A 24,406-nucleotide genomic window follows, 5' to 3' on the forward strand; every position below is an offset into this window, starting at 1 on the left:
GGGGGCACCGAACTGATTCTTTGCCCCAGGTGAAATAATGTCCAGCTTCCCAACTGGTACTGCCTATAAGAGTACCAGCACCAGCCGTTCTACTCTAATAAAGTAGAACGGCTAGTGAAGGGGGAGAGGGGGCTTGGGTGGCCGGGGGGGGGGGGGGGGTTGTGTGTGCAGGAGTTGTCCGGCCGCCATGGGAGAGACCTGTCAAAGTGGGCCAGTCTGGATGAAGTCCAGGGCCAAATTTCTGTCCCAGTCTAGCCCTGGGTACAGGCTATACCCTGATGCTATGGGTATAGCCTGTACCAGTTTTAGCTAAGAGGCCTTCATCAAAGACTTCTCTATTCTCTATATGTATGCTTTAACTCTGGGTAAAATGGTCTTCTCACATACTAGAAAAATCACCAATAGCTTTTAACTGGCTATAGAGTATGTGTAATATGTGTATACCATATTACATATATATAAAAAAATGCGTAAAACAATAAAATCCATAGAAGCGGTGACTTTTTTGAATAAGCCACTTTTTTTTTTTTTAAGGCCGCGGTGGTGCAAAAACCTAAACAGAAAAAAACGTAAGTATACAAAAACATGCATGTGCAAACACACACAAAAAAGTGCACTTAGGGTGTGTCTTTAGTCCACCCCCGAACTAGTATTACCTCTACCCTGACCCCCAAAGCGCAAGGCTCCTGATGGGGACATAGGTTTACATGGTCTGCCTAGCCATAAGGCCTGGCAGACCCCGTTCTTCTAGGACAGTTGAAGCCATCCATCGATTACTAAGTCAGGGCAGCTCTCCTGAAGAGAGACCCTCCAGAGGCAGGTGAGGTAGGAACCTAATGGCCACACATCCTCCCCCTGGATGCCAGGGTAAGCCCGAGGACTCACACCCTTCATTCAGTGAAATACACACAAAAGTGAAAGGTGACAAACGTGGGAGAAACATCAATAAAAATAAAAAAAGTGGCCGTACCAAATGTGCAGTGGCCTAGGCCCTATAAAATAAGCCACAGTTACACATTTGGGGGTTGATTTTTATTTATTTTTTTGTATAAAACAACGTTACATTGGACGAGTTTCTCCCCTCTTCTCAGCCACACATAGAGAAAATATACAATATATAATTTATACCAAAAGAGAGATCTCACTCCCCCACCCCATACCCTACCCTCTATCCTCTCAATCTTAAGACCTCCCCATCTTCTTTTCTCATGCCGAGTCAATCTTAGGCCTCGTACACACGATAGGTTAACCAAAGGACAACGATCTGAAGGACCGTTTTCATTGGCCCAAACGGATCATGTGTAGGCCCCATAGGTTATTTAACCTTAGGTTAAAAAAATGGCAACTTGGTTTAAAATTTAACCGATGGGTTGCTAACTGATAGGTCAAAACCGATCGTTAGTACGCACAACCATCGGTTAAAAATCTACCCATGCTCAGAATCAAGTCGACGCATGCTTGGAAGCATTGAACTTCATTTTTTTCAGCACGTTGTTGTGTTTTACGTCACCGCGTTCTGACACGATCGGTTTTTTAACTGATGGTGTGTACGCACGACGGACCATCAGTCAGCTTCATAGGTTACCTAGGACAACGGTCCTCCAGACCGTTGTCCTCTGGTTAACCTATCGTGTGTACAAGGCTTTAGACTTTTACCCTCCTCTCCCTCCATGATTCAAATTTATTATTTACTATTCTATTTTTAATATATTGCATTATGCTCCCATCACTTCTGCGAATCTTATTGAGTGCTTATAATCTACCCATCCCTTCCACTTTTCCTTAAACTCCCCTATTTCCTCCTCTTCGCTAAACCTTAAGTATTCTAGATTTTGGATTTCATTTATTTTATTGCACCATTTCTTTAAGGTGGACCATTCCTGGTCTTGCCAGTGTCTGGGTATTAAGGGCCAGATTCACAGCCGAGATACGACGGAGTATCTCAGATACTCCGTCGTATCTCTCAGAGTATCTATGCGACTGATTCATAGAATCAGTTATGCATAGATAGCCCTAAGATCCGACAGGTGTAATTGTTTTACACTGTCGGATCTTAAGATGCAATACCGCGGCCGCCGCTGGGGGGAGTTTGCGTCGTAAACCAGCGTCGGGTATGCAAATTAGGACGGTTTTTCGCGTTCTCTACGTCACTGCTAGTCTAGTTTCCCATTGCAAAGTTAGTCGTCGTTTTGGGTGCCTTAACATTACACAGCACACGTATGTGCTGTATAAAGTATGTCCGTCGTTCCCGCGTCGAAATTAAAAAATTCACGTCGTTTGCGTAAGACGTCCGGGAATACGGAATTGCGCTACGCACGTCGCCGTTCGAAAAAATGACATCAGTTCGCGCAAAGCACGGCGGGAATTTCGAAATGGAGCATGCGCAGTAGGTCCGGCGTGGGAGCGCGCCTAATTTAAATGGCACACGCCCCTTTAAATTACGCGGGCTTACGCCGGAGGCTGCCAGCGTAGGTTTTCATTGCAAGTGCTTTGTGAATCAGGCACTTGCGATGAAAACTTGCGGCGGTGTAACGTATCTACGATACGTTACGCCGCCGCAGTTCTACGTGAATCTGGCCCTAAGCTCTGGCCCTAAAGCGGCATTTAACAGCTGTGGATGCAGAGTTCTCAAATATTGTTTAGTTGATATTCTGATCCCATGGAGTAGGCACCCCCATGGGTCGTCTGGGACTTCGATGTTGGTTATTTCTCAAATTATTTGCCTGATCTACCCCAGTATTTTTTAATTTTTGGGACATGTCCACCATATTTGGGGGTTGATTTAATAAAGGCTTAAAAGTTGATCTCTTTGCAAGGGAATTTTATCTTTGCAATGGAATTTTCCTTAAGCTTAGTGAGTGCGTGAAAAATAATTTTGAAAAGAATACCTAACCATGTGCAAAGAAAAAAAAAATTATTGGATGATTTAAGTCAGTTCATCTCATTTACTAAGCTAAGGGTAAATTCCCATTTGTCTTTAATAAATCAAAGTCTCTGTATAAATGTGACACATCAGTGAGCTGTTTTCATTTTTAATGCTATAGTATAAAAGTGTAATTTGGAAATGTATTTTGAAACAGATGCATTATGTTACGCTCTGCGAGTTGCAAACCACCATGTACTATTCTAAGTGCACATTAGTTATTAAAACGTGAAGTTCCTGGCAATCTTTCACATCGAAGCTATTTAAACACAAGCTAAAATCCTGGGAACCCCTCCTTCTGGTCGGGTGGTAATGATTTGCATATTTCTCATAACATAAGCACATAAGGAGACTTCTGACTGCCAATAGCAATTGAGGACACCTCCTGCTTGTAGGAGAACTTTCCATTCAATGCACTGTAGCTGCTGAAACATCATTCAAATCATATTAGTAGTATAGTTCTTTGGGAGAGAAACTTTGTCATATTGTCTCAGTCTAGGGAAAAGTTTTTGTTTTTTTAAAACATGAGAAGGGGAGAGATCCTTGCACTGTTTATATGGATGCACAGTCTGCTGGATAGCTACAAAGTCATAGCTACTACTGAGCCAACCACTGCAAGTAAGTATGTTTCTTTAGTTATGCATTGTCTCTCTTCCGTCTCTTTCTATTATTTCAAAAGAATAGATTAAGCAGCACTTTCCTTTTGTAATCCAATCAGGTATTTTAAAGATCGTGTTTCATTCATATACTAAAGCTGCGCACTTTGATTCAAACTTGTTGCAGAAACTTTTTAATTATGTCTAAGCTGTTGTTGATTTGCATGCTATTTACTCATTTGTATAAAGTTACATAAAGTTAAACAGGTAGACTTTTAAAGATATATATATATATATATTATTATTATTTTTTTTTAAAGATATTTTTTATGTCTTTCCCACAAATGCAAATCATACTTCTACAATCATGGAATGTACTAGCGTTCTTGGCACACTGTCGCTTGCACGTGTGCTCTCATAAGAAAACTTTTGTGAACTCATAATAGGAGGAATGTATTGCATTTCCTTTTGAAGTTAACGCCAGATATTGTAATAGACTGAATGGTATGTTAGGGAGAATGTCTGTTCATTTTATATGACCTGTGAAAAAAAAAGTATTTCTAATAGTTTAAAGAAAAGAACATTGTTGTGCCAGTATTCAAAAAGCAAGCGGTCATAATCAGTTCCTTAGAGTCAGATTTATAGTGGCCTTACACGCTTCAATTTTATTATCTGATTGATGTGTGATTTGTTCAAATCTATTAAATCAGCAAGCAATCAAATAGCCATAACTTTTCTTCTGATCAGTCTAGATTAAACTTAGATTGTATCCAATTAAACTAAGCGCTGAGATACTTTGGTCATGCATACGATCATATTTTGATTGATCAGATTATGAGATTGCATGGTGGAAACAGAGATGTGAGCAATAACTTATGATCGTAAGTTTGGATTGTTTCTTAACTATTGATCAAAATTCACTTCCCTGTGTATGTTATATTATTATTTAGGTACTTATATAGCGCCGTCAATTTACGCAATGCTTTACATATACAATGTACATTAACATCAGTCCTTACCTTAAAGTAGCTTACAATCTAAGGTCCCTAACTCACATTCATATACTAGGGCCAATTTATTCAGAAGCCAACTATCAGCATGTCTTTGGAGGGTGGGAGGAAACCGGAGTACCTGGAGGAAACCCATGTAGGCACAGGGAGAACGTGCAAACTCCAGGCAGGTAGTGTCGTGGTCGGGATTCGAACCATCAACCCTTTTTACTGCTAGGTGAGAGTGCTACTCACTACACCACTGTGCTGCCCATATTGAATGAATGGGATGTTGACTGTAGATGATTTATTCTTATTTGAGCTTGAAAATAAATTGATCATAAATCGATGTGTGTATGGCTACCAATAGGCTATATACAACGCTCCCAAAACGCCCCTGCCCATTGCAATGAATGGGCAGCGCTTCCGAAATGCCTGAAAAGTGCTTCGGAAGCGCTGCAACACGGGAATTTCAAACACCTTCTTTGGGGTTAAAAGCGCTGCACTAGCAGCCGAAAAGTGCTGCTTAAACAGCGGTAAAACTGTCAGTGTGAAAGCAGCCTTAGGGAGATTTGATTTACTGTGCACTGTTTAATCTAAAAATCTTAATAAATACATTTGCAATTCAATATACTCAACCGCGTGAAAATCTCTGATAGAAAAGTTCCTGGCAGAGTAAACTGGTGTTGGATGAAACATGACAATGAATTTATGTTTGGAGTGTAGAGGAGTGTAGTGATTTAAAGGGTTACAGAGTTTGTGTGATTAGCTTCTCATGGAAGCATCAAACTGATACAAGCTATTGCCAAGGGAGCCACAGGTACATAAGTTCAACTCCACTTCCTCTCCACTCCACTCCATTTCCAACCTAGCCTCAATTCTCACTATGAGTCGCATATGAATCGCACAGGAACCGCACCGCATTCCTGTACAATTCACATGTGTTATGCGTATTGAGCTCATTCATTTTGAATGGCTCAAATAGCACTGCATCCGCACCAAAGTCGTGCATGCAGCAATTTTGTGAATACAGTGCAACCGGACAGCACTGTCGCTTTGCACCATGCGATCTGGTGCACTCAAACGCACTGTATTGGCGATCTACATTTGGAGTGTCATTAGGATGTCACTGACACCCGCTGTAGATTGCAAGGGCAGTGTGGTTTGAAAGCGATGTGGGAAACACACACGAATCGCTGACTTCCTGCACCACATTCTAGTGTGAACCAAAGCTTAAGAATCTTAGATTAATAGCTATTTGCATCAAAATCTATTTACAAAAGTAGGGGAAAGGATTAAGTGAGGTATAAAGGATTGACCCCTATTGCCCTGTTAAATATACCATTGAAAGTGTTTTATCATATCTGTTAGAAAAGTGAAAACAAAAAGTAGTTGTTCATGTATCCAGAAATATTGCAAGCTTTTAACTTCCTGTATTCTCTGCCTTGGGACTGTTATCATTTAGCATTGTTCCCTGTTATCACCATGGAGCTGTTATGTAGTCCTAACACACTCCGTGTCCTAGGGTGACAATGCTGCTCAGTACAGTTGCCACCTTAGCACAGGAAGTGTGTTAATGGCAGGATTATCGGGCTAAATGAAAAGAAAACAGTGGAGGAGAAAGAAAAACGAATACAGCCACTCAAAAGGGAAAGTTCTGCTTTAAAGCCTCCACCTTCTCTAAATGGCACTTTTTTTGTTTTGTTTTTGAAGGGGGGGTACCTGGTTTTGACAGATACCCACTTCTACTTCTGCTTGAATTGCCTAGTCACTTGCTGCAGATCGCAAGTGCAGTCATTTTAAATGCGGTGTGGGAAGCGCATACTGAACGTGAGTTTCCCGCACTGTTTTAGTGTGAACAGTGCCCATTTTGCACATATGGTATATGAGTTGAGCACTATCCTTGTGTCATGATGATGGTCTCCTGTGCATGCGCTGGAGTCAGGCCTGAATTGACTCCCTTTGCCGCCCCAAGGCCGGGTCCTTCAATGCCACCCCCCCCCCCCACACACACCATCACATAGGGGGCCTTCATCCAGACCGGCCCAGGGCACAACATATCAGGGTACAGTGCACATCAGGGCACGTTACAGAGCTCAGCACATCAGGGCACAACACATCAGGGGGCGGGGCACATCAGGGCACAACACGTACAGGGCTAGGGTGACCACGTGTCCCGGATTTCCCGGGACAGTCCCGCATTTTGCAGGTCTGTCCCGGGCACATTCATTCAATGACAATACAGTGTCCCGTAATGAAACTGACACAGCCACCCCCCTGGGCCAATCTGATGTCCCCAAAAAAAGGCCACCACATCACCTCTTTACTCACTGACAGTACTTGTCCTGGCCGGGAATGCCTGGAGGAGCACAATCCCGCCCCCTGCTTGTGATTGGAGAAATTATAAATCCAGCCTCTTATGTCCAATCACTGTGCTGTGACTCGTTACAGCACAGACTGAATTTTGGGAAGGGGGGTGTCCCTGAATGGTAGTTTCGAAATCTGGTCACCCTATACAGGGCACATCAGGGCACATCACATCAGGGTACAGGGCACAGCACATCAGTGTCCATCACAGCACATCAGGGCACACCACATTGAGGCACAGCACATTGGGGCACATCAGGGCACGGGGCATATCAGGGCACATCCCACATCAGGGCACATCAGGGAACATAGCACATCAGGGCATGGGGCACATCAGGGCACGGGGCACATCAGATCACATCAGGGAACTTAGCAGATCAGGGCACATGGCACATCAGGGTACATAGCACATCAGGGCACGGGGCACATAGCACATCAGGGCACAAGGGTTAAAAGGTACCCGCAAAGCGCTGCTGCCGTTTTACAGGCGTTTCGTCGGCACTGCCCATTGATTTTAGCATTGTTAGGGAGATTCACCCACGTTATTTGATCTGGTGACCATTATCACTGACAGTGAAAGTGAAAGAAAATCCCACATTTTAGGTTGTCATCTAAACAGGAATAAAGGGGAAATCTTCCAAGTTAATGTTAGTTCTGATGAGAACCAGGGTAACCCTCACTTTTAGAAGGATTTACTCTCATTTAGTAAGTATAAAAATAGTAAAAAGTAAAAAGTAAAAAGTAAAAATAAATCTCCCCAATGGGTCACAGATGGCAACAACAAAAAAACAACCTTACTCTTAATGCAAATGCAGGATTAGTATAACTTTGTAAAATGTAAATATTTGGGTGTTTCCTTAAAGAAGGATAATTCATCTTTTCAATAAATAAAACATATTCTGGTAAACATAGGGGGAAATTTACTAAAACTGGTGCAATCGGAATCTTGTGCAGCTGTGCATAGTAGCCAATCAGCTTCTAACTTCAGCTTGTTCACTTAAACTTTAGCAATAAAACCTGGAAGCTACATTTTCAATTGAACTGCTATCGTTTCACACGTTAAATCTAGTTGAAGCAGCTGCCAATCTTTTTTTTTTATCTTTCAAGCAATAAAGGCGAGTTCTTCTGATAATCCCTCTGATGACTGCAGCAGAGAAAACACAGTGGGGGTTTTGGGAGGAGCAGGGCTTTGAAAGACAAGCTGAGAAATGTGACCGATGGTTACCTTACTACAGCTCAGTCATGAACAGCGTCTAACCTAACACATAAGGTCATTGTGACTCCACCCGGCCTCACACCCCCTTTTCTGACTGGCTGATTGGCTCATTGCGAGCAGCATGAGTGGGCTAGTCCAAAAAGCTCTTGGCAACTATTGTTACATGAACAGCTCTGTCACCGCTCTCCTTTCCCTCCATAGCCTGGGGAATGTTTATGTTCTTTATGTGCACATTCATGCTTCCTAACCAACACTCACATGTGGCAGGAAAACACTGGAAAGGTTTATTTTAATGAAAAAACTTTTCTTGCTGTAACTATAAAAACAAATCACGCTACACAAAGACTGTGTATGATAAAGAACCTCATGCGCAAATGCAATAATATGAACCATTTAGAGTCCTTCAGCTAAGTAAAAGTTAAATAATATGTATGAATGTAAGCTAGGGACCTTAGATTGTAAGCTCCTTGAGGGTAGGGAATGATGTGAATGTGTGAAAATTGACGGCGCTATACAAGTACCTGAAATAAAAAAAAAAATTAATGAAACCACAATTAGAAGACAAACCGTGCTCATCAAAATCAATATCATTGAATCAATTTGCAATAAAAAGTGCTCTACTAAAAAACTAAAATAACGAAAATAATATATAAAAAAATAAATACGTGAATAAATTCATAAATATATACATAAAAAATATAGATAAAATATGAATCCAGAAGAAAACCGCGCTCGTTAAAATCAATATCATCGAATAAATTTACAATAAAAAGTGCTCTACTAAAAAACGAAAATAACGTGAATTACAGTATATAAAAAAATTAGGGCTGTTACTGATTAAAATTTTCGTGTTCGATGAATCAATGTTTTTTAATCGATTAATCGACTAATTTCGATTAATTATAACTGTAATGTCGTCATCTCCCCCACTGTAATATCCACATCTCCCCACTGTAATATCGTCATCTCCCCCACTGTAATATCCACATCTCCCCCACTGTAATATCCACATCTCCCCACTGTAATGTCCACATCTCCCCCACTGTAATATCCACATCCCCCCACTGTCATATCCACATCTCCCCCACTGTAATATCCACATCTCCCCACTGTAATATCCACATCTCCCCACTGTAATGTCCACATCTCCCCCACTGTAATATCCACATCTCCCCACTGTAATGTCCACATGTCCCCCATAGTGTTGAGCAGAATACGCCATATTCGATTTCGCGATATATCACAAATATATAGCCGAATATTCGAGAAATATTCGCTAAATTCGAATATTCGTGATATTTTATCGAAATTAAATTTTTGCAAAATTTCGCTATTGCGAATGCGAAAATAATTGCGAAATTTCGACAACAGCGGAAGGAGCACTCTGATTGGCTCAGAATATTCGTGATATTTTGCACTCTGATTGGCTCAGAATATTCGTGATATTGTATCGAAATTTCGCAAAATGCGAATGCGATATTGATGGCGAAATTTCGGAAGGAGCACTCTGATTGGCTCAGAATATTCGTGATATTTTACAATACAAAATAATTGCGAAATTTCGACAAATGCGGAAGGAGCACTCTGATTGGCTCAGAATATTCGTGATATTTTACAATACAAAATAATTGCGAATATTCGGCAAATGCGGAAGGAGCACTCTGATTGGCTCAGAATATTCGTGATATTTTACAATAGAAAATAAAAAGTGTTTTGCATTGGTGGTGATTCTTTACTCTATCCATCTGTCACAGCCGTTTGTAAATCAAACACCTTGAAGATTGAACACGTTCATGCTGCATGCTTTGGACTTTTTTTCACTTCACATATCAAAGACATTTTTATGAAAGATTATTTTTCTATTATTGGGACTATATTTCTTTATATATTTGTTTCACTGTGTATTTCACAAGTTATTTGCGCTTGCTTATTTTATAATTTGCCCGCATGTCTTGTCACTAGACATATTTTTTATTCTTGTAGAGCGACTCCATTTTCTGTCTTGTATTAATTTATGTTGTATAACATTTTTGAGTTGCTGCTGTATTCTCCCCTTTTTTTAAGGTATGCGCAATTCTTTCCTTCTTAAAAAAATAAATAATATCAAACATACAAATATTCATAACAGAAACATACACAAAGCCCCCCCCCCTTTTGCATCAGAGACAATCAGAGTTCTCCTACCACAGTTATCGAAAATTCGCAATCATTTTCGCATTCGCATTAGCGAAATTTCGCAATTTTTTTTTTCTATATTCGGCAACATAAAAGGATCGCCTCAGCTTAGCTACTCGGCCCAGGGTCTCTAATCATACCAGCAATGCTTTTAGACGTCGATAGGATGTGATCTGTTTTAAAAATAAAATTTAAAAAATGCGAATATTCGGAATAGTGAATATTCACCGCGAAATTCGAAATATATCGCGAATACTCGAATATGCCATATTCGAGCCGAATATTCTCAATACGAATATTCGTGAGCAACACTAGTCCCCCACTGTAATATCCACAGACATCTCCCCACTGTAATATCCACATATCCCTGACTGTAATATCCACGTATCCCCCACTGTAATATCCACATCTCCCCACTGTAATATCCACATCACCCCCACTGTAATATCCACATATCCCCCACTGTAATATCCACATCTCCCCCACTTTAATATACACATCTCCCCCACTGTAATGTCCACATGTCCCCCACTGTAATGTCCACATGTCCCCACTGTAATGTCCACATCTCCCCACTGTAATATCCACATCTCCCCCACTGTAATATCAACATCTCCCCACTGTAATGTCCACATGTCCCCCACTGTAATGTCCACATCTCCCCACTGTAATATCCACATATCTCCAACTGTAATATCCACATCTCCCCACTGTAATATCCACATCTCCCCACATATCCCCCACTGTAATATCTACATCTCCCCACATCTCCCCCCACTGTAATATCCACATCTCCCCCACTGTAATATCCACATCTCCCCCACTGTAGTAACCACATCTCCCCCACTGTAATGTCCACATCTCCCCCCGCTGTAATATCCACATCTCCCCCACTGTAATATCCACATCTCCCCACATATCCTCCTACTGTAATATCCACATCTCCCCATTGTAATATCCACATCTTCCCCCCACTGTAATATCCACATCTCCCCCACTGTAATATCCACATCTCCCCACTGTAATATCCACATCTTCCCCCCACTGTAATATCCACATCTCCCCCACTGTAATATCCACATCTTCCCCCACTGTAATATCCACATCTCCCCCCACTGTAATATCTACATCTCCCCCCACTGTAATATCCACATCTCCCCACATCTCCCCACTGTAATATCCACATCTTCCCCCCACTGTAATATCCACATCTCCCCCCACTGTAATATCCACATCTCCCCACATCTCCCCCACTGTAATATCCACATCTCCCCCACTGTAAAATCCACATCTCCCCCACTGTATATACGATTGTCTGCTTGCTTACCACTACACAAGCAGGCAAATCCACGAGCAGTTGAGGCGGGTGATAATGAAGTCAGCGTGCCGCAGCTACGCTTTCCTATGGGCTCAATCCGCGTATCGGCACACCACGCGATCTGCAGATTGAGAGGTGAGTACCGATCAAAATAATTGTGATCGATCCAAAAAATGTACGATTAATCGAGGAATTCATTGTTAATTTTCGCAGCCCTAAAAAAAGAACGTCCGCGTTAGTGCTGCTCATTTAAAGCAGAGATTTATTGCTGTTTAAGCCTCCATTTTCGGTCGCTAATGGGGCGCTATTAACCCCAAAGAAGCCGTGTTGCGGCGCTTTCAAAACGCTTTTCAATGAGCAGGGTGTTTTGAGAGCGTTAAATACAACGCTTCCAAACTGCCCCCAAAGATGCTGTTTGCAGGACTTTTCCTAACGTCCTGCAAGCGCACAGCTTCAGTGTGAAAAGTCACACTGAAATCAATGGGAGGCGGTTTTCAGGCACTGTTTTTAGAGCTAAAACACCTGAAAACCACCTCAGTGTGAAAGGGGTCTTACGGTTCGCAAAAAGTGCTTGCTGTGATTCTCCAATATCTATCTATCTACTATCTGTGCCACTCCAATGGAAAAAATAGTGCTCCCAAGTGAAAACAGTCTGAACTTACCAGACATATTTGGCCTCTTTTCTCAAAGAAAGCGAAAGCTTTTATCACATGTTTGAATTGTTGCATTGGTAAGTTTCAAAAGTCAACATAAAGGAATAAGAGTGGTATAATTCTCATTTAAGAGGGCATGGCAGGGGTGTGTGTCCTATGCCTACATATGCTTGCTAATAGGTGTCCCTGGTTCCCATCTCAAAAAGTTGAGAGGTATGGGTAACCTGTACAGGTAACTCAGAAAACAATTAAAGAGACAGTACCATATATTACTGCAAGCAGTAATATGGAAGGGTCAGCGGGCGTGAACCCATGCACGACGTGGGCACAAATAAATTGCGCCCCCTTAGGTCATTCCTGAATTTTTAAACGATCCTTTGTAACCCTCATTTTCCCCCTCAAGGGGGAGACATAAAAGATTCCCTCATAATGTAGTATTTCAAATGTTTATTGGCAAGTAAAAAAAATGCAAAAAAATGCAAGGAAGGACTTTTACTTTTGCGGGAGTTCAGCTTTATAGATAGCTGCAAGATCTTTACACTTTGCATACCTTATTTTTATTTTCCTCTCTGCTCTTCCCACAGGGGATATTTTCAGATTAATCCAACTCCCATTTAGCACCTGGAACTCTGCCTAGAACTCTGGGTCTGCCTCCTGCATACCAATGTACTAGGATGCATTTTCTAATAAGTAGGCTTAATTCACACAGATTTTGCATGTTCTTCCAGTGCTTGCGTGGGATGTGAATAATCTAATCTGGTTTCCTACAACACTGCAAAGACGTACTGGTAGGTTAATTGGATCCTGTCTAAATTGGCCCTAGTATGTGTATGCATGCATGTGAGATAGGGACTTTAGATTGTAAGCTCCTTAACCACTTCAATATCGGGCATTTTCACCCCCTTCCTGCCCAGGCCAGTTTTCAGCTTTCAGCACTGTCACGCTTTGAATGAATTGTCGTGTGACGTGGCTCAAAAAAAAATTAACGTCCTTTTCCCCTACAAATAGAGATTCCTTTTGGTGGTATTTGATCATCTCTACGTTTTTTTAATTTTTTGCGCTATAAACAAAAAAAGATTGACAATTTGGAAAAAAAAAACACAATATTTTTTACTTTTTGCTATAATAAATATCCCATAAAAAAAATATAAAAAAAAAAAAAATTCTCAGTTTAGACAGATATGTATTCTTCTACATATTTTTGGTAAAAATCGCAATAAGCATATAGTGATTGGTTTGCGCAACAGTTATAGCACCTACAAAATAGGGAATAGATTTATGAATTTTTTTTATTATTTTTTCTTACTAGTAATGGCGGTTATCTGCAATTTTTATCAGGACTGCGATATTGCGGCGGACAGATTGGACACTTTTGACACTATTTGGGATCATTCACATTTATACAGCGAACAGTGCTATAAATATGCAATGATTACGGTATAAATTTGACTGGCAGGGAAGGGGTTAACACTAGTGGGCAATCAAGGGGTTAAATGTGTTCCCTAGGGGGTGATTCTAACTGTGGGGGAAGGGGACTGACTAGGGGTGGTGACCGATCGGTGTCCCTATGTACAAGGGACACATAATCGGTCTCCTCTCCCTGACAGGATGTCAGGGAGAGGACAGAGGACAGAGGACAGAGGACAGAGGACAGAGATCCACTTCTCTGGCTCTGTAACTGCCGATCGCGGGTACCTGGCGGACATTGCGGCCGCCAGACACACGCATCGGCACCCGCGCGCGCCCCCTAGTGGCCGGGAGGCCCGAGGACATCATATGTCGTCCACCCAGGGTGGCAGAGCCACCTTGTGGCTATCATATGACAATAGGCGGGATGGGAAGTGGTTAAAGCAAAGTTCCACCCAAAAGTGTAACTTTTGCTTATTTGTCTGCTTCCCCCTCAGGTGCCACCTTTGGCACCTTTCAGGGGGGAGGGGGGGGAGGGACCTCTTTTTGACAGGTACCCTGTCCCAACTTCTGTCTGACCTCCCTCCGGCGAGGTACGTCAGAATACTGGCCCCCTCCTTCTTCCAATTGGAATGCACAGCATGCATGCCCAGTAGGGAACCAGGCGTGAAGCCAAAAGACTGCACTGCAGGGTCCCCTTACCGACTATGTTGGCGGCTGCACCTGACAGCCGATCCGAACATCAGCTGCGGTGCCGACATCGCGGGCAACCCTGAACAGGTAAGTGTCCATATATAAAATGTCAGCAGCTGCAGCATTTGTAGCTGCTGATTTTAATTTTTTTGTGGGGTAGGCAGGCCTGTAGTTTAAAGGCAGGGACTGATGTGAATATATAGATATGTAAAAGCATTGAATAAAGTGTTGGTACAACTTAAATTCCTGAAATAAGTTAAGAAATCCATAATTCATAAACAGGGAATTAGCAAAGTGCAGTAATCTATAACAATCAGTCAAACCTAGTCAAAATCAGTTACAATAGGTTATTGCAATCTGTTCATAGCAGAGTGCTTCTTGTGCTCTTTAATACAAAAAAGTAAAAGTCACAATAAAAAGAATTTGGATCTCCAGCTGCAGTGGCACTTGAAGTCTCAGAATACCCCGCTAAACACACAACAGCTGCAGTGACCCAGGCTCCTGAAGTTGTGTAACATTTTCCATAGTAATCAATTCAACACGCATCATAAGACGTCATTTACCCAGAGGTGACATTTTTATGCAAGGTCAGCACATGTATCTACTCAGAATATTCAGAGATTATAGCAAATACAATTGTTAATGGATTGGCATTAAATATATGTCCTTTAATAACCCATCACTCACGTTATGCGTATCTTTGAAGTGAAATCTTGGACAGCAGACAGTGTATCTTAGAAAGCAAAGAGTAGATCGTTATCTAACTGTTGGCTGATTCTGTTTGATCTCTCTGATAAATAAATTACAGATTGGCAAGCACATGTCTACAATTTCCAATAATAACACGTGGGTAAAGAACAAGTAAGGTGGATTAAGTGCCAACTATCAGGCTTAAAATGCTGTGCGCAGTTGGCTAATATTGAGGTTTTTTGGTGATTTATTGCATGTTTTATCAGTTTCACTGTTTACAACACATAATAAATTAGTTCTACATCTGGTCATTATCATTTGGAATCATTCAAATTTAAATCCCCCCAAAACAAAAATGTTATATATTACAGCTCACCAGACCTTAGATGTGGTGGTTGCGGCATTCGTTTTCCGGCTAATTTAAGTATAGAACAATGATTGTTGATCCTGTCAGAACCCCAGTGCCCTTGCAATTGTGCTCTGAACAAACAATATGGTCAGCTTTCCCATCTATCTTCTGCGAAATACAGAACACTTCCCCTCTTTGTAATTGGGATAATAAGAGGGGGAGATGTTGGTATTCCAAATCAGGAGTGCAGCCTATGAGTATACTGTTTCTTCATGGATACAGTATTTCCTACTGTAAAAGCATTATCCATAAACAATTTTCTGCAACATCTACTTATCCTGGGATAATGTTCTAAATTTCTGAACTCAAATACCAAAAAGCAATTACTATTTAAATTTTAGATTTCATAAAAATGTATATTGTTAACCTCCCTGGCGGTATGATTCTTTCAGATTTTAGGTGCTGAAAGCGGTACAATTATTTTGCATGGAAATTTGGGGTTTTATGTTGTAGGCCTGTAATTCTTAGGAATAACTCATTATATCTGTCCAAACAAGAGTCTAGTAGACAACCCGGGTATGATAAAGTTTGAAAAACAAAATCATAAATTATAATATAATAAATAACTATAAATAATTATAACAAATAATAATGTAATTATAATAAAATTATTCAATAATGTAATTAAATCAAAAACTCTGAAATTTGCTCAGTTGCAGAATTGTCGCTGTCATTACTTTTATTTTTTGATGACGAATTTACCCACAAATCGCTATGGCTCAATTCTGCAAGTAATTATAATTTATTATTGCTGTTTTTTAGCTGGTCTAAAACCACTTTTGACATAAAGGGACACTTTTGGTTGCTATGGACAATCTCCAGTTTCCAGGCAGAAAGAACAGTCTTTATTAAATAAAAGTGCATGTAGGACACTGGGCAGACCACTAGGGACAAAGGGGATGTGTATTTATTTCATACAGTACTGTAATCTACAAGATTACAGTATACTGTATGTATTGTGTGTATTTACTTTTTTGAATTTGGCGCCGATTTCCACCCCCGTGCGTTGTAACGTCGAAGGGAACGGAGCTCGGCGGCACGCGGGCACTGTGTGAATCGAGCGAGGAGAGAGCTTGATCACACAGCGGGGAGGCATCACAGGATCCAGGGACAAGGTAAGTAAACTCTGCCTGTGGACACTGCGAGGCGATCCCGAGTCTGGCTCGGGGTTACCGCTTTTGGTGCTGAAATTCCACCCCAAGCCAGACTCAGGAATACCACTGAGGGGGTTAATATAACTTAAAGAAAGCAATTTTTTTCTACACTGAACAGTGTCTTTTAAAAAATTAGGACCCATTTTTTGCATAGGCAGTTTTATTATGAAGGTTAAATAACTCTTTAAAGAGGAAGTAAAGCCAAAAAATAAATAAAATACACCCTGCAAGACAAAGGCATAATGAGCTAGTATGCATAGCATACTAGCTCATTATGAAGTACTTACTTGAGATCGAAGCCCCCGCAGCCGACCTTGTTCGCCTCCGCCATCGCCGCCATGTCTCCCGGAGTGACTTCCGGGTATCGCGGCTCCAACGCTGTGATTGGCCAGAGCTGCGATGATGTCACTCCCACGCATGCGGGCGATGCCGCCACTAACAGCATGATCGCCGTTAGAAGCGGTATGCTCAGTGCGCCTGTGCGCTGTTGTCTACGGTGCATGCGCTGTAGACATCGGTGCATGTCTTTTGCAAATATCTCCTAAACCGTGTAGGTTTAGGAGATATTTCTTGTACCTTCAGGTAAGCCTTATGCTCCATGCACACAGAAGCTGATAAACTGCAGTTTATTGGAGTTTTTTTAAAAAGCCCATAAACTTAACTCTATGTTAGCCTATGTGCCCATGCACACATGGGCTTTTTTTAGTGTTAATGAGCTTTGGAGTTTATTGGCTTTTTTCTGAACGCCCAAAATTTGCGTTCAAAGTGCAGTTTTTCGGCGGGAAAAAACGCTAAATAGCGCAAAACGCTCAAAAACGCTGCTCACCAGCGGTTTTTAGTGTGTTTTTATCTATTGAAAAAAACGGTACACTGAAAAACGCTAATGAAGGCTATTGCAAAAACGCCAAAAAAATGCTTTTTTTAGCTTCTGTGTGCATGGAGCCTTAATCTACGCTTACCTGTAGGTAAAAGTAGTCTGTAAGGGTTTACAACCACTTTAAGGAGCTTAAACGCATTACAGGATAACCTCAGAAAGTATCATCAAAAAAGGACTGCGTGAGATGAGCATAGCTCTAAACTTTCTGAGATGGGAAAGAGGGACAACTTTTAGCACAAAGTGGGGGTTATTTACTAAAACTTGAGAGTGCAAAATCTGGTGCAACACTGCATACACACCAGTCAACTTCCAGGTTTTTTTGCCAAAGCTTGAAGGAGTTGTAAAGGCAGAAGTTTTTTTTATCCTAATGCATTCTATACGTGTAGCAGCCTCTCCAGCACCCCCTAATTACTTATCTGAGCCCTATCTCTCTCCAGCGATGTCCACGAGTGTCTTAGCAGTCCGGGACTCTCCTTCTGATTGTCTGAGATACAGCAGCGGCGCCATTGGCTCCTGTGGCTGTCAATCAAAGTCAGCTAGTCAATCAGGGGAGAGAGGTGGCGGAGCCGGGGCTCCATGTCTGAATAGACACAGGGAGCTGTGACTTGGTTCGGTGCACCCCATAACAAGCTGCTTGCTGTGGGGGCACTCGACAGGAGAAAGAGGCCAGAAGCAGTGAAGAGGAACCCGAGAAGAGGAAGATCCAGACTGCTCTGTGCAAAACCAACTGCACAGGGGAGGTAAATATAACATGTTTGTTATTTTTATTTATTTTTAACTAGACTTTACAATCACTTCAATTGAACAAGCTGAAGTTAGAAGCTGTTTGGCTAAGATGTGCAGCTGCACCAGATTCTGAGTGCACCAGTTTTAGTAAATCTCCTCCAAATTTGTAGGCAAATGACACATGCCCTGCCATGCCCCCAGTTACCGTATTTATCGGCATATACCGCGCACTTTTTTGCCCTAAAAATCAGGGCAAAATTGTGGGTGCGCGATATACGCCGATACCCGCTTCCCGTATATGCCAGCGCAGTGGTTCAAACACAGCGCGTGTTTGAACCACTGCGCCGGCATATACCGAGCGCAGTACACTCGGGTATAGTCGGGCAGGCTCCTCTCGTGGTCACGTCTTGTGCATCCTGTACGTCCTTTACGCGAAAGGAGCCAAGCCTGTCCGACTATACCTGAGTGTACTGCGCTCGGTATATGCCGGCGCAGTGGTTCAAACTCAGCGCGGGAAGCGGGGATCGAGTGGGGAGGGCACCCCAATGGCCGCAGAAGGACGCCGGACCGGACGAGGCCGCCGATGGAGGCGATGGACGAAGGGCAGGACGCGATGGACGATGGGCAAGACACCGACGAGGGGCATCCAAACTGTAAGTAAGTAATTTTTTTTCCCCAGGAATTTTTCTTCAAGTTCGGGGGTGCGTGCTATACGCCGGGCGCGCAATAGGTCGATAAATACGGTATGTGGCCTATGAAGGATTAATAAGTAAAACTTGATTGTCCAAACAAGGAGTCCCCATACTTTCTACACAAAGGGTCAGTTTACTGTCCTTCAGACTTTAGGGGGGCCAGACTGTACCTAGTGGAAATAGAATATGCCACATCTTTGGTATTAGGGGGAGAAATTATTGGCATCAGTGGAAGGAATAGTGCAACATCCTTGGTGTCAGTGGCAGGAATTACGTACCATCAATGGTGTTAGTGGCAGGAATTATGCCCCATCGATAGTGTTAGTGGCAGGAATTGTGCAGGAATTATGTCTCAAGGGCTGGGTAAAGTTAAGGAAAGGTACTCTCTTCATCACTGTGTTTCCTTTAGACTGGCTTTTTAAAACAGTAATATGATTATAAAAAGGTTTGTGTGAAAGGTTTAGTGTATTGTAACACTTTTATAAAGTTCTACACATTTGTCCAAAATGAGAGACAGCTGAGTAGCAAAGAGGGACAGATGAATTTTGATTCAAGAAGAAGTACAGACCCTTCAATTTAGGGACAGTTGGGAGGTATGGATAAGTGTCCTGTCAAAATGACCCATACCTCCGTGCTGCCTTTCCAATATACAGTTCTCCAAAAATCCTGATGACAGCACATGGGTACCCTTAGCTGATTAATTACAATCACATAAAATTCTACTGCAGTGCCTGATTCCATTCAAATAATGTCAGGGACCAAAATCAGAACCAAAAGACCAAAAGCAGCCAGCTAACAGTGCAGGGTTTTCGGTAGGCTACATGTCAGAAAGAACTGTATTAAGGTAATTGGAATAAAATAATTACACTTATACCCTGTGGTCCTTTTCAATACTTACAGGGGTTCTTATGTAACAGTGCTTGTTACCTCTACTAAACAATTCATTTGAGGTTAACGTACTAAAGGAGAACATATTTTAATTTCATTGAAGCTGTATTCACTTTATTTATCCAGAGGCAATAGAAATTTCTATTTGTTAAATTCCACTGAACACAGCTAGGTGTTCAGAGGTAACTCAGGTTTACTTGTCAAGGTGAAAAATGTAAATGTTTCATAAACCACCTCTACATAACTTTTTCCAGAACGCTAACAATTCCAGCCAAATTACAATGTGACAATATAATGTTATAGCACTAGTTCTATGTGGGTTTTTTTTTGCATTTCCTGGCTTTCATTTTTGCTGCAGAAAGCCTGTTTCAGAGACATTTGTAGCTCATTAATCTTTATAGCCAGCAGTCTTTCATGGAAGGATGTGTTGAATTTGTAGAAATCATCATTAACTGAAAGTTATAAAACGTCATATATTAGCAGCCATAAAATGAGCAGATGACAGCTTTATGGCACTTTGACTTTTTTAGAGAGTGTGAAATTTTAGATTCAGTCTCAGGCCTCGTACACACGACTGAGAAACTTGTCGTAAAATAAACATTGTTTTCCCCCACAAGTTCCTTTTCAGGCTTGTCGAGAATCTTGACAAGCTTTCTTTGCATACACACTGTGAAGACAAAATCTCGTCGTTCTTAAATGCGGTGACGTACAACATGTATGACGGCACTATAAAGGGGAAGTTCGATTCCACTGGCACAACCCTTGGGGCTGCTTTTGCTAATCTATTGTTACTGCGTGTTAAGTAAAAGTTTGGTAAGAGACGATTCGCGCTTTTCAGTCTGTTACAGCGTGACGAATGTGCTATCTCCAGTACAAACGCTAGTTTTCCCTAAGGTGCGCTCCCATCTCACACTTTATTCTGAGCATGCGTGGGTTTCTAAGCATACACACGAACATGTTTCTTGTCATAAACCAGCCCGACGAGAAACACGACAAGGAAATTGAGACACCCGACGAGAAAAAAGAGAACTTGTTCTCTTTTTTTTCGTCGAGATCCACAACAGTTTTCTCAAAGAAAAACATACACACGACACGTTTTCCTCGGCAAAAAAGCTCTGCCACCAAGATTCTTGATTGATTTTGTCGAGGAAAACGGTCATTTGTACGAGGCCTCACAGTTGCACCATGGGGATCCTAAGGTGGCACTTCTCTGTTTATGGAACATCTATTGTGGTGCAAGGCAGGAAAGCTGTCAACAAAACTCATGTTTTCACGTGCTTCTTTGGCAGTTTTTTAGATAGTGTCAACAGTGCTTGATTTATGGGAACGTTGCACTCTTAAGTTAAGAATAACTAGCAGTTCTTGGAAAGTGTGCCTCCAGAGAAATAGGTCTGCCAAGTCAAACGCTCACAGCAACATATCTCCTGCAGTCATCCTGCAAAGCAAGTATGTACAGTTTAAGTCTGCTAGAAGATATGCAGGAATGTTAAAATATCTTTAAAATAATTACAGGCAAACATGACCCCTAAAAAGCAGTTCTGTAAGGACAAGTTCACTTCTAACATTTATATTTTATTTATTATTACAGGTGCTTGTGTATATATATATATATATATATATATATATATATATATATATATATATATATAACATATATGTCATAGCTTGTACTGGCAATTTATAGATGATGATGCCAATGATGTTTTACATACTTTAACACATTCTAACAGCTAGCAAGCATCATATAAATAGATGGTAACCTTACAGTGGAAAGGCTAGCACTGTTTATAAGTAAAGCTAATTTGGTAGGTCTGTTTATTTCCACAATGGTGGAAAAGATGGCATTGGAGCTGTACTGGAAAATCTAATCCAACTGTCACGTTTTTTGCGGAGATTGCCAATAAAAATTACAATATTCTTGTCCAACCTCTGTATAATGTCCTTTAGATTTACCAAAACAATTCAAGGACTTGCCTAAACCATCCAATTCGGCTGGCTGTTGGTAGTTCCAAAGGAGCTTGTATCTTTAGAATAGAATAAGTTTGGTCATCTATAGGAATGGTCAAAGTTTTCCAAATGTACTGTTCTTTTGATCTAGGGGTTTTAAAATGTGGCCTTTATGAAGAACATCACAAATTTTAGTGATTCAGGCCTCGTACACACACCCAGGAATCTCGTCAGGAAAAACCTGTTTGTAACGGAATGACCCGGGACAAACAGAGACTTTGGAAGGATGAGGGGTACTCCTGTGCCAGCGTCATTAATAACTCTTATGTCTAGGGTAACCTTATGTCCGATAGGGCCATAGGGTGACTGAGAAATTATATCCTGAATTACAGGACAGGAGATATTACTGATAGCTCATATTGCAATTGGAGATATTGCAAAGTGTTGGTTTATTCTATGACTCATCTCTCTGTGTAGACTGTTGACATGTTAAATCAGGCTGGCCAAGAGTCAAGAAAAGGCCTTTCATTGTGTGATAACACTGTTTAAAGCCTATTGATGCTCAGAGGTGTGAATACCTTTCATGCTGAGACAGAACGTCTGTCTAAAGATGTGGATTGAGAGGGATTTATTGTTACATTCGATGCCGTCGCCACCATCTTGCTTCACCCTACCTATGCCGTGGAAGCTACCGCAAATGCATCAAAGTCATTTTGAGCATGCGCGGGTTTCCACGGTGACAGGTAAGTATACACACTCTCGGGTTTCTCGTCGGGAAACAGGCCGACAAGAATCTCGACGAGAAAAAAGTGAGCAGGTTCTCTTTTTTTCTCGTCGAGAATCTGGCCAGATTTCCAGACAAGAAACCTGAATGCCTCGTACACACGAACAGGAATCTCGGCAAAAAGCAGTTTTCTTGCTGGTTTTAGCAGAGAAACCAGGTCGTGTATACGGGGCCTCATTCACTAATCTCTTCCGGTTATAATCTTTGAGATAGTGGTTACCCGATTAGAATCTTGTCAGTTCCAGAATAGTTCCATCTGAAATTCTTCATCATCACTGTTTTCTATAGCCAACTGTACTTTTTTTTTTTTTTTACATTGTGTAAAAATAAGTCTTATTGTCTACCAAATCTATTTTTGCTTAACTCTTAGCATTCCACTGCCACAAAGAGATAATTGTTGACTGTGTGTCTCACTATCCTTATCACTATACAGTACTGTAATGGAATGTGCATTGCATGCCCAGTAGAATGTGCTATATTGAAGGGTTTTTAAAATTAAATAAAGTACCTATAAAAAGCCTTATAGTTAAAGGCAACATTTTATTAGAAAGTACATCTGTAGGATGCATTTCTGTACAGCTGCCAGATTTTAATGTATTGATTTGTAAAGACCTGTGAGTAGATATACGCAACCTAGAGGTCAATTTTCACAACCACTACCTATTCCTACCTCTGTTTCATAAGCATTGATTGGTGACGCAGCTGATTCAGTATCATTAAAGTACAAGATATACTATGCATGCAGGCAGTACATTCCCTGCAAATAAGCTGCTGAATCAGCTTTTGGAAGTTCACAGGGTTAGGAGATAAGAATAGTAACATTAATCTATTAGATAGGGAAATTCACTTTGGTTGTACAACAGGCCAAAGGGTTTATTTAAGAAAAAAAAAATCACTGGTAAATAAATTACAATATTACAACTTACAACTTAATTACAACATATGCATGTGTGTACTTTGATCATAAAAGATCTGTATTACAGTGAACACAGCTTTCCTCTATGTATGGCAATATTGCAGGACATACTGTAGGTGCAAATAATTAAACTGACCTTTAAAAGAGCTACAGAAATCCATACCACTGCACGCGCATATCTCATTTGTGCTGGACAATAAAATTCCTGATTACAGTGAACACAGCTTTCATCTATGTATGTCAATATTGCAGGACATACTGTAGGTGCAAATAATTAAACTAACCTTTTTAGGAGCTACAGAAATCTATACCACTGCATGCACATATCTAATTTGTGCTGGGCATTAAAATGCCTGCTGCAGCTGTTTACTGGGTCAGTCAATCGAAAAAAAAACTCAAATGCAGTCATTCAGCAGTAACACAACAAATGAGATCTGAAATGTGTGCCCAGAAAACTATTTGAAGAAAATTTGAGTTGGTCAAAGTAAGATATTTTCTTGTACTGGACAAAAGATCTGCCTGTTCATGGCCAGATCTATATGCACCAGCGCTTTAATCATGTTATTTCTGGGTGGAAATGTAAATACGGAGGGCAAACAAAGAACTTCTATGTTGGAAAAGCGTTTGCACGCATAACATAAAGTAATTACTCAAGATTTCCTGTCAACTGTATCGTATTCATAAGACATGGTGTCTACCTCAGGCTAAATCTGTAAATCGAACATTCTCATTGTTAAAGAGTTAATAAAAAAAAAAAAAAAAAAAAAACATATTTTAATATTAGAGAGTCACTTTCTTGCATTAGACAGGAACAAGTTTGACCATCACTGCCTTTTCACTTTCTCACATTCTACTGCCATATATCTATTATGTTTGAAGTTCAGGTAATTGGAAATTAATGACTGGTTTAGTAAGCTATTAACTGCGATGTGTCTTATCAGCATTTCCTAGTATGTTAAGGCTGCCCTAGACTGGAGAAGGGTGAG

At 41.1% G+C, this 24,406-nt stretch overlaps 1 protein-coding gene across 1 annotated transcript in view; it reads left to right on the forward strand.

Annotated features, from left to right (window-relative positions):
* Positions 1 to 3,269: 3,269 nt before the first annotated feature.
* Positions 3,270 to 24,406, forward strand: part of LPL (lipoprotein lipase) — a 46,583-nt gene continuing 25,446 nt past the window's right edge. Inside the window, exon 1 of the mRNA XM_040325322.1 lies at positions 3,270 to 3,541. Within this exon, the coding sequence (XP_040181256.1) occupies positions 3,448 to 3,541 (94 nt within the window). The 5' untranslated portion in view covers positions 3,270 to 3,447. The remainder of the gene's footprint in view (positions 3,542 to 24,406) is intronic.

Source organism: Rana temporaria, chromosome 1 (assembly GCF_905171775.1).
Source record: "Rana temporaria chromosome 1, aRanTem1.1, whole genome shotgun sequence".
NCBI lineage: Eukaryota > Metazoa > Chordata > Amphibia > Anura > Ranidae > Rana > Rana temporaria.